The following is a 17,712-nucleotide window of genomic DNA, read 5'->3' as shown; positions in this document are numbered from 1 at the left end:
TTTTTGTTTGGTTGCCAAAAAAATACTAGTTTTTTATTTTAAGTTTTTCAGTGAACATTTGAAAATTTTTGACAAAAACTGACACTTTTCCATGAACATTTTTTTTTAATATGGAGACATACCTATCTCATAGAGCTGGAAGGGACCTTGAAAGGTCATTGAGTCCAGTCCCCTGCCTTCACAGCAGGACCAAGTATTGTCCCTTATTTTTGCCCCAGATCCCTAAATGGCCCCCTCAGGAACTGAACTCACAACCCTGGGTTTAGCAGGCCAATGCTCAAACCACTGAACTATCCCTCCCCACCCCCCCACCAAAAAATTTCAGTTTTACTTAAAAAAACCACCCTCTTTTTCTGGGAATGGGGATGAGGGAAATTGACAACATTTTTAACCAGTTCTATCAGCAACACGCACGGCCCTATAAAACAGGGCCAGCAGTGAATATTCAGTTCCTTCCTCTCCCTCCCCTTTCCTATTGCTGCAAGGATGCCAGGTGTCTACTGTGGTTGCTCAGTGTCATCGTCCTATATCCTCTGGCTGCATAAACTCACATCTTTCTGCAGCCCTCAGAGTGACACTCTCCTTGTATGGCTGCATGACATTTGCCACAGGGGAAGGGTACCTTAACTCTATCTTCACTGTGTGGGTACATTAACCAAATCAGGTCCCAGCCAGCCAGACTGCCTCTGGCGTATTATACTGCCAGTGAGCACCACACATGCTATGTGGCTGAGAGCGTCTGCCATAGCAATAAAGGAGCTCCTGTCGGAATAGGTAAGTATTATTGTTTCAAATTGAGAGTAGACCCTGAGTAAAGTCAAATGATAAAACTTGTATTGGGGATGCATGTCAGCTCATTAGAGTTAGAAATGAATTTGAATTTTTTATCTTCTCAGATGCATTTTGACATTTTCATGTTATTACAAGAGAATGTTAAAGTGATAAATTTAAGCTCTAATTTTTGCAGGCATGTATTTCCTTATGCATTATTATCATCATCACACTTGCCTTTTAAACTTCCATGCATTAGTCATAAGTACTTTTCATATTCTTTACCCTGAACATCTGTCTGTATGTATCCTCAAATTAACAAGGCAAAGTGTCTCTTGTAATCCAAAGCTGCTTCGTTATTTATTGTACTAGTGGATAAACCTGTTAGTTTAATTGTTTGCACTGTAGTATATTTAAATATTCTCTCCTTTCAGCTAGTCTAAAAGAAGAGCATTCCTGAAACACGTACAGCCTCTGTATGTGGTTTTAATGGTTAATTGAGCAATTGTTCCACTTTAAGCTTAAGAGCAGTGTGGCAATGGTATGGAGCGTGGCTACAGTACTTTAGTCATGATCTTTTATGACGGGCGATTGTTGGTTTTATACAACCATAGTAGAGATGAAGGTCATTGACTCCATCAAACCAGAAGAATAAGTTGTAGTCTGGAAATGCTACATTTTTTCACTCTATAGCGAATATTACCCTGTTGCGCCTAGAAAACAATGCATTTTGTATTGTGTATTATTTACAGGATAACTAAATTCCATGTACACTATTAATGACAGTGCAGCCCACTGAAACAAGCACTTTCTAAGGGACAAGTTTTGTTTCCAATACACAGCTGAAACAACCAGGCAGTGCACTCAGAACATCTTTCCTTCACATCTGCCATGCAGATCTTCTCTCTCCAAGCAAAGAGTGGCAGCAGAGCTTCTCAGTAACTACTGTTGCAGTTTCAGGGCTGCACTATCCCTTGCAACCATCTTGCCTCCTTTGGCAGGGTCCCCAAATTAACAACCAAACACCTAGGCAGAGAACACCCACTGAGCTGTGCTCTGCAGTATAGGGGGGGTGGAGAGCTAGGGAAGAACCTTTCATGCAGACAACAGGAAACGTGCCTCTCTCAGGCTCTGGAATCAGTTTTGGGGGACGGGCAAGGTTCTGGATTTTCCCCAAGGAGAACAGATTTGTTAATGTGTTTTCTGTAGCATGCGAACACACAGGGGGCCAGCTTCTTCTGCTGCATATCATCGCTGGATAGCAGTTACATTTTAAAACATCACTTTGGAGATGGATCCATTTTGTCGTGATGTAGTAAGGTGAATGTTCATTTATGTCTTCTGCAAACCTGTGATGCATTTTTCATCTCTCCATCATTTTTTTTTTTTTTTTTTTTTAGAATAACGTTATTAAAAGATGGAGGCCTAAGACTAGCTAATGTGACTAAATTAGATGCTGGAAGTTACTCTTGCCTGGCAGAGAATCAGTTTGGAACAGCTAGAAGAACAACAAGCTTAATAGTAACAGGTATGTTTGGGGTTTTTTTTAAGATTATTTGAAATGGCTGTAAATTCCAATAAATCCAGCAAGTAGAATCTACAAGAAGCATAGGAGTTCAAAGTTTGGGCTCTAGTTCGTTTATTGTGTGTGACTGGAGGTAAAGGGTCTGAGGAGTTGTATGTTTAAAAATAGTTAAATAAAAAGAGATCAGTTCTGGTTCTTTTTTAAACTTAGAGGGGAAATCTCTCATCTATATTGTGAAATACTTCCTAGACCATGGCAGTAAGGAGTAAGGTTATCTGGATACTACTGCTGGCTTGCACACTGACTCATTGTATAATCTAGGGCAAAAAATTAAACCATGCTTCCTCAGTTTGGCTATCTGTAAAATGGGTTTATTTTTACTTGCAGTTCCAACCTGTTTTGAGAGTTAACTGATGTTTGTAAAGCACTTTGAGATTGACAGAGATTAATCACTAAAATTAGATTCTTAATTCTTAAAATTAAAAAAGTACATTCTGTACTTGCTTGACACGTAGCTCTTCCACTAATGATACAAAAAGCATGCAAGAAAATCCAACAGAAATCCACAGTATGGATCAGAGAGGAAGATTTTTCCTTTAATTATTAGCAGTATTAGATTTTCTATAGAACTGTACTTTTTTGTGTGCATTGCAATTTGTTGAGCACGACAAACTATGCAGCAGGTCACATTCTACTCTAAGCCACAAGGAACTCCTGTTGAGGTTAATAAGCTCTCACAATACTTCAGGAACAGAATTCAATCAATAATATTTACAATATAGAATTTGACTAGCCTAAAGTGACTGCCACGGTCAAGTGCATCTTATAGAAATGAATGTTTAAAGAAAGCTCAGTAACACAGAAAGTTGAGATAGCTGCTGAGATGGCTAAAATGACTATTTCTGCTCTCCACAGAGCCAACAAGGATAACTCTGGCACCTTCAAACATGGATGTTACTGTTGGAGAGAGTGTAATCTTGCCATGCCAAGTTCAGCACGATCCATTGCTAGACATTAGCTTTGCTTGGTATTTTAATGGAACGCTCACCGATTTCAAAAGAGATGCTTCTCATTTTGAGAAAGTAGGTGGGGTAAGTTGTGAACATTTGTTTCTCTGATTATAGGTGCATGGATCTTAAAGACAAGGTTGACTTAAAAGAGCAAAAATGTTGCACATTTTGTGACTTCGGTTTTGTTTTTGTTTTGTTTTTTTAATTTAACATGGTAACCAAAGTATAGCCAGTTCTTCTCTTCTTACAGTACATCTACGCTACAGCTGGGACTATGCTTCCCACCTTGGGAAGATACATGCTAGCTCTGCTTAAGCCAACACACTAAAAAGAGCAATGTAGCTAGGGGTAGCCCAGTTGCCAGCTCAAGCTTGCCAGCTGAGAACAAACCCATCTGGACTCCTTGGACACATGCTTGGTTGGCTAGCCTGAGTCCCCACCTGTGCTGCCCCCAGCTACACTGCTATTTTTAGCATCCTAGCTTGAGCAGAGCAAACGTGTCCATCTACCCCGGTTGGGAAGCCCACTCCCAGCTGCAGGGTAGACATACCCTTAGTATTGTAGAATTGCCTTCCCCAAAGGAGATCAGTTGTTCAGAATTATAGGCACAGAGCTCAGGTTTCAGAGGAACAGCCGTGTTAGTCTGTATTCGCAAAAAGAAAAGGAGTACTTGTGGCACCTTAGAGACTAACCAATTTATTTGAGCATGAGCTTTCGTGAGCTACAGCTCACTTCATCAGATGTATACAGAGCTGTATTCCATAATACATGATAATTACATATTCCATAATACAGATATTAGATACCTGAAGCCCAGTAATACAAAAGAATTAAAAATTTAAGGAAGTTATTTACAGTCCACAACCACAATATCTCTTTGAACCATAGGTGAGGATCCAGATAAATTGAAAACAAGTTGTTTGCTGCCAAGCAGAAATCTGTTTAAATAGGTACTTCATGAGACGTATCCCGTGTTATCTGCAGTGTTTGCATTCCTCAGTGGTGCGCAACTTTGATGTTCTAGTCTTTGCCACAGTCAACCACCAATTGACTTAACCATCAAATATATTTTTCCAAACAATGTCACTTTGATTCATGCCTGTAATTACTGAAGTCTCCATTAATAAGCATCAAAGAGGGCTCCTTTTATTCTGACCTTATGCAGTCCACCTAAGAGAGAGCAATATCAGAGTTAGATGTGTCAACTGTGCGGTTCTACAGAGCAAGATTGGTAAGAAGTTTGTTTGAACCTTGTGTCAAGTTTGTCTGTGTAGATTTGTACCACCTCAAATTTCACCCTGAGGTTTGGGTTTAAACCCACACAAAGTTTTAACATAACTGTTACAAGAGAGCTCTATACCTGTATATATGTAAATAATGAAGGTGCTAGTAGAGAGAGACTCAAGAATGTGTAGCAGAGTTCCTGCATTTTGTAGGACCGATAAAATTTGCTGTGCCCTGCAAATGGCTTCCCCTGTGTAGCTCTACGTCAGCTCTTAATAAAAATTGCTGAGTGTCACCTGGTTTTGCATCCAGTCACTATGCAAGGGCATTACATAGTGTCAAAGGAAAATTCATAAATGGGCTCAAGATGATTGGAAGGTTTGTGTAAGCCTTTGATAAATCTGAAAGGCGTTTCCAATTCGTAACCGTAAAATCGTCATCAAGCTTCATATCCCCAAAAGAACTAAACGAGGATTTAAACATCTCTCCATCCCAGGCAAAGGCAACAGTTATCAACTTGAGCTCCCTTCAAGACTAAAGCTGGAATGTGCAAATTACTGCCCCAGTAACTCATATAGGGGAGGACCATATTCCCTCAACAGTACAGACTAAAGCATGGCATAAATCCAGGATGATCTTTCCAAAGCTATGTCTGTGCTGGGACATGTTATAAACATAGCAGGCAGTATAAGACCCCATGTCATCTGCATATTTTGGCCTAATTTGAAATAATTTATTTGAATGATACAGGTACGTAAATAAGAAAATAGATTAAAAGTTTGAGGCCAGATCCTCAGCTGGTGTAAATTGGTATAGCTTCATTGCAGTCAATGGTGCTATACTGATTTACACCAGCTGAGGATCTGGCCCATGTAAGCTGTTTCTAAGGACTCAGTGCAGTTAATTGAGCCCTCACGTTCTCCAATGCTCCTGATATATGGTTCTGCAGCACTCCCTGCTTTGGGCTGTATCACAAAAGCCACAGTCTGGGCTTCTAACAGAGACATTTGGCTCTTGTAAAATACTTGTCTATATTTTCAGACACTCGCTGAATTGTGTCAGTCTCTGAACGTCATGCTCTCTGTTTTGTTAGCAAAGTGGTTGGTTGATTACAGTGAATGAGCAAACTTGGCTTCTAAAATTTTAAGCTTCCAGACTCTACAAAACAAAAGAGGATTGCTTCATATTTGGATGAGTTCTATATAAAATCAGTTGTTTTATTTAGTTTTTAGTCACACACGAGAAAAGTTCCAGGTTTTCCATTTCACTGCTTGAAGCTTACTTTTCGTTTTGTTATAATAAAGTAGTTCAGCTGGGGATCTCCCACATCCCTGGTAAGTCTCCTAGACACTCGGCTAAAAATTATGAGCGAGCTCGCTCTCTTTCTCCTCCACCCCCAGCTTCTTACAAAAATGGCACTCGTACCTAATGCCAAGAGAGGGTTTCCAGCTGAGAATCCCAAGCAGAGGGAGGCACCGTACCTGAGAAGGGCAGGGCTTAGGAAACACCCTTTGCCTTGACATCTCCCATTGGCTATTTTCGGTGGGGAGCTGCCTAGCATGCTGGCTTTTGTGAATCCCATTCTGAGGCACCTATATTTCCCCATTCATTGTATAGAGAGCGTAGAAGCCTTACTCAAGTTTGTGAATCCCGGTGATATTCTAGGTTCCCAAGGCATCTACACAGCATTTAAACACCTGCAGGTGGCCCGTCAGCTGACTTGAGCTTGTGGGGTTTGGACTGCAAATTGCTGTAAAATTGCAGTCTAAGTGGTTTGGGATCTGGAGCCCAGGATCTGGAACTCTCCCCTATTGCAAAGCCCAGTCTCCAGCCTGAGCCCAAATGTCTAGACTGTGATTTTTACAGCCCCATAGCCTGAGCCCTGTGAGCCTGAGTCAGCTGACACGGGTCAGCTGCGGGTGTAACTGCAGTGTAGACATACCCAAAGTGACTTGCCTGAGGTCACACATGCAGCCTGTGGCAGAGCCAGGAACTGAACTCAGATCTCCTGAGTCTCAGTCCATTGCCAAAGTCATCCTTCCTCCCTTATTTTTCCTATGTCTGTTTGTTTCATGTATTTATAGTGTGGCCATCACCATACTATCAAAATCTTTTTGTGTGAAGGACAGGGGTCATGTCCACTTGTAAATATTTTTATAATAAATGCTATTTAGGACAATGCAATGCATTTAAAAGGTTGTTGTTTTTTAAATGCTCTTTGGAATTATCCATTTAATCCAAGCATAAAAGGTAAAGTTTGCCATAACTGCCAAAGCCAGGTGGTTGTAGACAGCCTCAGCAGGTAACACTGGCTTCTCGGTAGGTTTATTAAAGTTCTGTTTCCTACAGCTCTGTCTTCTTGCTGATGAAACCAATGATCAGTTAGGTGTCCAACTCCCACTGAAAGTTAATGGAATTTAGGTGCCGAACTACCCTTCTGTGCCTTTGAAAATTTTCTCAAAAGGCATAGCATTTAATCAGTGGACATAAAAGAGGATCCATATACAGATTGGCACTTGATTAAATGCAAGTGCATGCAAGAGAAGTTAGGTTTCTTTTGGAGAGCAAAGAGACCTTTGTAGATCTTATAATTTTTTATTAAAAAATTTCTGGAAATTTGGGCTGACCATCTGTCACGTCACAATTTGAATCCTCTGATTTCACAGTCTGTTACCTTGCCGTATTGCTGCATAGTTATTATTTATTTACTAAGTTTCAAATAAAATACCTAACCAGGCTCTACATAAACACATTAAAATTACAAGGGAAAGGTTAAATATCGTTGATAAAAGAAGTTATTCCAATATACAGGACTTCAGTGGTAGATATGAACTGACTGGAAAACTGATTTTTTTTTCCAGTGAAAATTTCAACCTTTCGTCGAAAAAGATAAATCAAGAACCCAAAGTTTTTTATCAAAACCAGCTGAAAAGTTTTTGGTTTTCAGGAAAAGGTCAAAATTTTCAGTGGAAGACAACTTTCTTTAAAATTTTTCACTGTGTTGAACATCCAATTTTCCATCAAAAAGCAGTTTTGATGGAAAATTTTCAGTCAGCCCTGTTCAGCACCTCTCAAAACTCATCCCAGTGATTCTTCATTGGCTAACTCATAACTCTAAAATATATAGCTTTTTACTGGAATATTTGCCATAAGGAAGCAACAGTTGAGGGTATGTATAGGAAACAGGAGCCTTGTCATTAATGTTTGGACAAGGTAGGGTACTGGTGCTCTGCTACCTGGAGACTACAGAAGTTAATCCACAAGACAAACTAAATTACCTCAGGCGCCCAATCCAGCTCCCACTGAATTTAATAGAAAGACTTCAGAGGGAGTTGGATAGGGCCCTTAGTGAGCAAATGAGTCAGTATACTGATTTATAAAGCATCTGATGGCTTATTCATACACTTGAAGTTCATATTCCCCAATAATAATAGGGGATTTCAACTATCCCCATAATGACTGGGAACACGTCACCTCAGAATGGTATGCAGAGATAAAATTTCTATACAACATTAATGACTGCCTCTTGGAGCAGCTAATCCTGGAGAGGCAATTTTTGATTTAATCCTAAATGGCACACAGGATATGGTCTAGCTGAACTGCTCAGTAATAGGGACCATAATGGAATTAAATTTAACATCCTTGTAGGGGGTAAAATACCAAGCAAACCCACTCTGGTAGCATTTAACTTCAGAAAGGGGCAGTGACGCAAAAACAAGGAGGCTAGTTAAATGGAAATTAAACGGAGCAGTCATAGGAGTGAAAATGCCTGCAAGCTACATGGAAAGTTTTTTAAAACACCATAATAGAGGCTCCAACTCTATGCATAACTCAAATTTAAAAAAGTAAGCTTTCCAGAAAAGTACCATTCCCCATTCATTAATTTCCCCATTCCATGGCTTAACAGAGGCAGTTTCAGACAAAAAGATGCCTTTTAAAAATTGGAAGTCAGATCCTACTGAGGAAAATAGAAAGGAACATAAAGTCTGGTAAGTCAAGTGTAAAAAGGATAATTAGTCAGGCCAAAAAAAAATTGTAAGAGCAACTAGCAAAAGACACAAATAGCCGTTTTTTTAAAAAATCCATTAAAAGCAGGAAGCATGCCAAACAATTAGTGGGGCTGCTGGACAATCAAGGTGATCAAGGTGCTAAAGGAGAACTCAAGGAGGACAAGGCCTTTGTGGAGAGGCTAAATGAATTCAGTGCAGAGGATGTGAGGGAGATTCCCACACCTGAGCTATTTTTTTTAGGTGACAAATCTAAGGAACTGGCCCAGATTGAGGTGTCAGTAGAGGAGGTTTTGGAACAAAAAGATAAATCAAACAGTAATAAGTCACCAGGACCAGATGGTATTCACCCAACAGTTCTGAAGGAACTCAGATATGAAATTGCAGAACTACTAACTGTGGTATGTAAACTATCACTGAAATCAGCCTCTGAATCAGATGACTGGAGGAGAGCTAATGTAACGCCGAGGTTTAAAAAGGCCTCCAAAGGCAATCCTGGCAATTAAAGCCACTAAGTTTAACTTCAGTACCAGGCAACTTGATTAAAAGTGTAGTAAAGAACAGAATTATCAGACACATGAACACAATATGTTGGGGAAGAGTCAATATGGCTTTTGTGAAAAGAAATTATGCCTCACCAGTTAGCTAGAATTCTTTCAGGGGGCCAACAAACATATGGACTATGTTGATCCAGTGGATATAGTGTACTTGGACTTTCACCAAAGGCTCGTAAGCAAAGTAGGCTGTCCTGCGAAAAGAGGGAAGGTCCTCTTATGGATCAGTAACTGGTTAAAAGACAGGAAATAAAGGGTAAGAATAAATGGTCAGTTTTGAGAATAGAGGTGTCCTCCAGGTATTTGTACTGGGACCAGTGATGTTCAGTATGTTCATATATAATCTGGAAAAAGAGGTAAACAGTGAGTGGCAAAGTTTTTTTCAGATGGTACAAAACTACTCAAGATAGTTATGGCCAAAGTTGCGTGTGAAGTTACAAAGAGATCTCTCACAACTGAGTGACTGGGAAACAAAATGGCAGATGAAATTCAATGTTGTTAAAAGCAAAGTAATGCACACTGGAAAACATAAGCCCAGCTAAACATGCAGAATGATGGGGTGTAAATTAGCTTTTACTACTCACTGTGGATAGTTCTCTGAAAACATCTGTTCAATGTGCAGCAGAAGTCAAAAAAGCTAACAGAATGTTAGGCACCATTAGGAAAGGTTTAGAGAATAAGACAGTAAATATCGTAATGCTACCATATAAATCCATGGTACCCCCACATCTTGAATATTGCATGCAGTTCTGGTCGCCCATCTCAAAAAAATATACGTTAGTACTGAAAAAGTACAGAGAAGTGCAACAAAATGATTAAGGGTACAGAACACCTTCTGTGGGAGGACATATTTAAAAAACTTGGATTCTTCAGTTTAGAAAAGATATGACTTAAGGGGGATCTGATAGAGAGCTATAAAACCATAAATGGTGTAGAGAAAGTGAATAAGGAAGTATTATTTACTCCTTTATTATTTACAAGAACCAAGGGTCACCCAAGGAAATTAATAGGCAGTAGGCTTAAATCAAACATAAGGAAGCACTTCTTCACACAACACACAGTTAACCTGTGGAACTCATTGCTGGGGATGTTGTGAAGGCCAAAATTATAACTGGATTCAAAAAAGTATTAGATAAGTTCATGGAGGATAGGTCCATCAATGGCTGTTAGCCAAGATGGTCAGGGATGCAACCCCATGGTCTGGGTGTCCGTAACCTCTGACTACCAGAATCTGGGTCTGGATCATAGGGGAATGATCACTCAAAAAGTTGCCCTGTTCTGTTCATTCCCTCTGAAGCATCTGGCACCAACCACTGTTGGAAGAGAGGATACTGGGTGGGCTAGATGGACATTGGCTTGACCCCGTGTGGCTATTCATATGTTCTTATTCACTGTATGAAAAAATAGCTAGAGATCCCAATTTTGGTGGTGGCTGGCAGTGACTGCAGCAAATGCAAAGTAACTTTTCAATTGATGTCTTCTCTTTGAGATGAGCAATGATGTAATAATGTAGTGGGAGTTCCTGGAACATTCTTGAGGGAAGTGGCATGCCTTCAATCTTTGACATATAGCAGCGCTTGGAAATGTTATGGTAGCACCTGTTATGCAACACACAGCTCTTCCATATGGACCCCAAAAATACCAGTATATAACATTGTTATACATCTCTTTTCTGTTAGACAGATGAGTCATAGCAGCAGCACGGCGAATCAAGCCGTTTTTGAAACTGTGAACAGATTGCCTGTAAACTGCGTCAGATATCACCTGTTCAGACAATCCAGCAGCAGTTGAAATTGTCTTGCAGCCAGCAAAATGAAATGCAAGGATGGATTTAGTTTTTTATGTTCTCAGTCCAATTCCATCCATGAGCAGTAAGCACACGTTTACACTTGCAGACATACACAGAACAAAGCTGAAGCATGTATTTCCTTTTAACCCTTACCATGCTGGTTCACTCCACACTGGCCTTATCTTATAATTTCCGTGGAGCACAATGCCATTACAGGTGCTTGTATAGTATGGGCTGCCAATTTGTGTTCCATAGGTTAGGGTAGTGTGCAGCAGGGAAGGTGACTTTCCTGTCACCTTAACTTGTCCACGCTAGCAAAGATTTAATTGTGCTGGCCAGAGATGCCAGTGAAACTTACTCTGTTGCAAACTCTCTAAGGATCAAAGACAGTAGAAAGCACCAACTATGTTGCAGCAATATTGGCCCAGTATTTTCAAGGTATCCCAGAATGATTTATGTGAAATTTCAGGACTTTGATAGCAACCTATTATTTGGGAGGTAATGTATGGAAAATATTGGAACTTATTCTACAGCACTCTATTGTTTACGACAACTAAAAAGAGGATTTGGTTTAGCCCATTCTAACTGTCATCCAGGGAGCAGTCAGACTTTTATTTAAAGTAAAATTATTCTATTTGACAATCCTCTGGGTAAATTTATGTGTAGAAGGCTTAGTACAAGATTAGTTTGTGCTGATAAATTGCAATGTTGAGAATATGTGCTGAATGCGCACTTCACATCAGGTTGTTTCTGTACTCCAGGTTGCCTTTGCATTGTTCAGTCTCAGGGTATGTCTAATCTGCTATTGGTAATGTGATTACAGCACATACAGAGATACACAAATTAGCTTTAATCTAGCTAGCTCAGGTACCAATAGCTGTGAAGTCACAGCTGCATGTACTTCAGCAATAGCCACCTAAGTACATCTGCAGGGTCCCAGGTGGGCTTATGCAGCCCATGTTGAAGCCCCTGTGTTGCCATCACTTCACTGCTATTGGTTCCCAAGCTGAGTAGGTTAAAGCTACCTTGGATATGTCTACACATATTGTAGTCATGCGCCCCGGTTTGCAGTGTAGACATACCGTCAGTATATTGTGGGGAATTTCAGCCAGTGTTAACATTGTCTTGTAAATTCTTTTCCTGTAATGATTTACATCTGCATTATATTAGTGAACATAACATTACATTTATTTGTTCCTGTACAGTAAGAGGAGCTGTTAAAAACATGCTTTTAGGTTGTGTTACACAAAGAGGTTGTGGGTAGTATTGCTTGGACCAGCAATTTAAAAAATCAAAAGTAAAGGCTTGATTTTGCTCTTATTCAAGTCACCAGTGAAATTTCTTTTGACTTGAATGAAGCAGGAATAATCCCTGAGAGACAAGCCGGTAACAATATTGCAAATTTATGTAAAATTTATTTTAGAGTCTTGTATTTTAATATTGGGCAGTCTCTCTGGAAACAAATGATCCTTGAAATAGTAGGATCAAAATACAAGTGCTAATGGTTGTGAACATAAAACAAACAACCCAAAGAGTTTCAATGTTGATTCATTCAGATTGCAGTCTCAAAGAAACCCTTAGCAAAGAGTGCTCACGTACATTTCTGAGTGACTTTGGCATACATCTGTAAGTGCAATAAGGGTTATAAAACAACAATCATCCAAAGCAGAGGCACTTCTCCTATCTCCCACACATCATTAAATCACCAGCCATGTGACCAATATAACTGAAAGGTCCCACCAGACAGGAATCCCACCCTCAGATGCATCACTCCTCTGCCTGACAAATGGGCTTTAAAGCATGCCTGGAATGTCAACAGATTTTTGTAAACAAGAAGGAAACTTCTCAAGTCCTCCAGGATGTGTCTGTTCGAAAAAGGGGGCATATCTTCATTCTGTGGAAGGGCAACTTATTCAGAATAAAAGTCAGCCTGAGGAGGAAGCTAGTCACCAAATGGGAGGAAGAGGTGGTGTATTAAAAACATTGCATAACTATTGAGAGGTGGAGAACATTTACAGATGAGTTTGACTCTTGCAACATAAAACACTTAATTCTCACCAGTGCACTCCAAACTTAGACACTCTGAAAATGCGCTGTCCATGAGGAATCTCCTATTAAAGATGCAGGTAGTCCAAAAGTCTACGGTCCTACAACCTCAGTCCTGCAGGTTGCTGTACAACTCTCCACAAGATGTGGTCCACGCCCTTTCCTCCCACTGAAGTCAATGGGAGTTGAGGACACCGCTCAGGATCAGCTCTAAATGTGGAAAGTTCGTAGAAATGCAGGACTGGAAGGGACCTCAAGAGGTAATGTAGTCCACCCCCTGAGCTGAGGCAAATTAAGTATACATAGACCATCCTGTTCTTAAACTCCACTAAGTAACCTGTTCCAGTGCTTAACTATTCTTATAGTTAGAAAAATTTTCTTAATATCTAACCTAAATCTCCCTTGCTGTAAACTAGCAACCTTTTATGTATTTGCAGACTGTTATCATGTCCCCGCTCAGTCTTCTCTTCTGTAAACTAAATACATCTACTTTCTACCTTTCCTCACAGGTCATGTTTTCTAAGGCATTGATGGCCTAATTTCAAAGCATTACAATGGCCTAATTGGTCTGTGTGTTTTTATTAAATGTTCTAGCCATTCAGAACTACTTTACTACTCTTCTCCGTCTGGATTGTTTCTGTCTAAGGCCTGGTTGACGTCAATAATAATAATTAATAATAATAAATAATAATAATAATATATTGTATTGGTATTAGAGGTTTCAGCCAAGATTAATGCAAACCCGCAGTCAAGCAGTCCTTCTCTAAAGAGCTTACAGTCTAAGTACACAAGACAAAAGGTGGGAAGAGACACAGAAGCACGGTCAAGTGAATGACTTGCCCAAAGTCACTCAGAAGATCAGTAGCAGCACCATGATTAGGACTCTCAGTCCAGAGTCCTCTCCAGTAGACCACTTTACCTCTCTAGACAATGCTGAATCTCCTGTAATAACCCTTGAATAGAGGGCCTCAAGTAGTGAACTTTTCTACCTGGTAAATGATCCATGGACAGCCTGTTTAAAATTCTTCTGCAAGTGGCAGGATTTCCAGGCTATAATCAGGTTGAGTCACGGATACCAGGTTCTGATTTTGGCTCCATGAGTATAAATCCAGCATAGTTCCTTTGGAGTCAGTTTGACCCCAGATTTACCTCCATATAACTGAGGCTAGAAACTGACTTAGAGACTCATCTCTTGGGAAGATGGGATATGCAGTGCCTTATAAAGAGTTACTCAGCAGCTAGCAAGAGGGGATGTCCCTTCTTCTGAAGAATCTTCCTCTGTGGCTGTACAAAGGAAAAGAGTGTATCCAATGAAAGATCAAACCCTAAAGCAGTACTGCAGGAATAAATTTAAGTTGCAAACCTAACACTTCCCGGTGCATTTTGAAATTACGGCTATCAGTCAAGACTCACGTCTTCCCTCTCCACAACACAAGGAGGAAATCAACATAAAACAAGTGCTTACAGCGCAGTCTGAGGAAAGACGAATGCACTATGGATGAAATGTTCAGTTAAAAACTAAAAATAACACCAAGGGAATCTTAAAATCATGTGAATTCAGCCAAAGAGTTACAAATGTACAACTCCTTTTTAAAAAAAAAAAAGTACTCATGTGACATTAAATATGGAACACATACCATGGAAAGTCTGCAGAAAGAAAAAAATAGTTTTGTGATTCTCACCTACAATTTTATAATATGTAAGGACACAACAGTTTGATGGGGGGGAGAGCAAAATTGACTCTCTAAAACCAATCCACTCTTGCATTGTTGCATTCTATTTTACTCACACACCTACAGAAGAAGTTGAATTTTTTCATACCAGTTTCACATGGCTACCTTTTCTAAAAGTCTGTTATATCTAGACTATACTAGGAGTCTGCTTAGGAGTGTACCCTTCTATTAATTTAAAATGCAAACTCCACAAGTGACTAATAAGAGGTCCTTTGAGTCAGGCAACTACATTAATGTATTATAGGAGATGAGATTAGTGAATCACAAGTAAAATCATGGGAGTGACTGAGCAGGGCTGTGTCAGCAGAGGGCTTACTGTGCTGCTGCAGAGGGCTTACTGTGCTGCTGCAGGGCTGATGACACCCAATCCCTGCAGGTGTAAAGGCCGAGGAAGGGGAGTCTAGTTCTCCTGGCGGAGCAAGACTGAAAGAAGGAGGAGGAACCTCCAGTTGTGGGGAAGGGCACCCCACTGCTCAATGGCTCCTGTCTTCTCGATTGTCTGAACTCCCAATTATCCAATTATTAGCCCCACCCCTGCTATTCGGACAATTGGCAGTATGCTGAATACCAAAACAACCCCTGCATTGTGTATACTCACAACCTTATGGAGACCACCAGATGTATCCGAAGAGAAGATGGAAGGAAAAGTAAGTGGAGAAGCACTGTAAGTGGATGACATTCAAGTTTCCACAATCCTGTCATCCTGATGTCCCAACTAGAGATTGAGCATACGCTTCTATTCTACACCTTGACCTTACAACCCCACAATTCTGGAACCGTATTTGATTTTTAAGTTTCAGCCCCTTTTGCATATATGTCATTCCGAGGAACCATAATTGGCATTCTGATTGCTAACATAAACTATTTGTGTCAATACATTCGCTAATATTTCCAGCACATTAATGTGGTTAACCTTACGCGTACGTATTCCAGAAATCCCTTAGAAATCTGTTATTTCAAGCGTAAACAGACTTTTTGTGGATTACATGTTTATCACAAGTTACATATTGCTTAGTCATATAACCCTAAGCCAAGAACTATTGTCTAATTAACTAGGCCTCATACTTTTGCAAAGTCTGTAACAAATATTTTTATAAATGTTCTCTTTCCCCCTATTTAAATTACAGCTTTACTTGTTTTCCTAATTGGCATTTTTAACATTTCTTAACATATAAATTAGATAAACTCATTAGATACAAACCTCCCAAAATCAGTTCACGAGGTCAGAGGTCAACAGAAGCATATTAGTTATAACGTGGTGAGCACGTTTTCTCCTTCTTACGGAGTGGCTGTACTTTGGAAACACTGGACATTTTGGACAGCTTGTTTATTAGTTAATAGAACATGAACCTTGCATTACATATATATATATATATATATATATATATATATATATATATATTCCCAGAAATCAATTCTGAAGCACTTAGAGGAGAGGAAAGTGATCAGGAACACTCAGCATGGATTCACCAAGGGCAAGTCATGCCTGACTAATCTAATTGCCTTCTATGATGAGATAACTGGTTCTGTGGATGAAGGGAAAGCAGTGGACATGTTGTTCCTTGACTTTAGCAAAGCTTTTGACACTGTCTCCAACAGTATTCTTGCCATCAAGTTAAAGAAGTATGGGCTGGATAAATAGACTGTAAGGTGGATAGAAAGCTGTCTAGATTGTCGGGCTCAACGGGTAGTGATCAATGGCTCCAAGTCTAGTTGGCAGCCGGTATCAAGTGGAGTGCCCCAAGGGTCGGTCCTGGGGCCGGTTTTGTTCAATATCTTCATAAATGATCTGGAGGATGGTGTGGATTGCACCCTCAGCAAGTTTGCAGATGACACTAAACTGGGAGGAGAGGTAGATACGCTGGAGGGGAGGGATAGGATACAGAGGGACCTAGACAAATTGGAGGATTGGGCCAAAAGAAATCTGATGAGGTTCAACAAGGACAAGTGTAGAGTCCTGCACTTAGGACGGAAGAATCCAATGCACCGCTACAGACTAGGGATCGAATGTCTAGGCAGCAGTTCTGCAGAAAAGGACGTAGGGGTTACAGTGGATGAGAAGCTAGATATGAGTCAACAGTGTGTCCTTGTTACCAAGAAGGCCAATGGCATTTTGGGATGTATAAGTAGGGGCATTGACAGCAGATCGAGGGACGTGATCGTCCCCCTCTATTCGACATTGGTGAGGCCTCATCTGGAGTACGGTGTCCAGTTTTGGGCCCCACACTACAAGAAGGATGTGGAAAAATTGGAAAGAGTCCAGCGGAGGGCAACAAAAATGATTAGGGGACTGGAACACATGAGTTATGAGGAGAGGCTGAGGTAACTGGGGATGTTTAGTCTACGGAAGAGAAGAATGAGGGGGGATTTGATAGCTGCTTTCAACTACCTGAAAGGGGGTTCCAAAGAGGATGGCTCTAGACTGTTCTCAGTGGTAGCAGATGACAGAACAAGGAGTAATGGTCTCAAGTTGCAGTGGGGGAGGTTTAGGTTGGATATTAGGAAAATCTTTTTCTCTAGGAGGGTGGTGAAACACTGGAATGCGTTACCTAGGAGGTGGTGGAATCTCCTTCCTTAGAAGTTTTTAAGGTCAGGCTTGACAAATCCCTGGCTGGGATGATTTAATTGAGGATTGGTCCTGCTTTGAGCAGGGGGTTGGACTAGATGACCTCCTGAGGTCGCTTCCAACCCTGATATTCTATGATTCTATGATATTAACAACTAATTATATAACAACTTTATATATTCAACAGAGTGCATCAGGAGACTTAATGATTAGAAACATCCAACTGAAACACAGTGGAAAATACGTTTGCATGGTAAAGACAGAAGTGGATAGTGTATCATCGGCAGCAGATCTGATAGTACGAGGTAAACTTTAGCTATTTTGCTGATCTTATTTTCTAATGACTTTCGTAGCTGACATTGTGAAACATAGAAGGGGCTAGATTGTGACTATACACACATGTAAGTGAGGAAGGGAGAGTATGAATACTTCCCCCCTGCCATGTGCATTCACACACAGCCCTGCCTGGACCTCTGAACGCCCACTT

At 40.3% G+C, this 17,712-nt stretch overlaps 1 protein-coding gene across 7 annotated transcripts in view; it reads left to right on the top strand.

Moving 5' to 3' along the window:
• The window catches only part of CNTN3 (contactin 3), a 244,007-nt gene that overhangs the window by 202,810 nt on the left and 23,485 nt on the right, over nt 1-17,712 (top strand). For 6 of the 7 annotated variants that reach the window (XM_048856856.2, XM_048856858.2, XM_048856854.2 and 3 more), the window contains 3 exons: nt 2,172-2,299; nt 3,212-3,387; nt 17,413-17,530. In XM_048856856.2, the coding sequence (XP_048712813.1) occupies nt 2,172-2,299; nt 3,212-3,387; nt 17,413-17,530 (422 nt within the window). The remainder of the gene's footprint in view (nt 1-2,171; nt 2,300-3,211; nt 3,388-17,412; nt 17,531-17,712) is intronic. The other variant, XM_048856857.2, reaches the window with a different exon arrangement.

Source organism: Caretta caretta, chromosome 7 (genome assembly GCF_965140235.1).
Source record: "Caretta caretta isolate rCarCar2 chromosome 7, rCarCar1.hap1, whole genome shotgun sequence".
Classification (NCBI taxonomy): Eukaryota; Metazoa; Chordata; order Testudines; family Cheloniidae; genus Caretta; species Caretta caretta.
The sequence above is the reverse complement of the archived record's forward strand: the minus strand, read 5'-3'. Positions and strand labels throughout refer to the sequence as shown.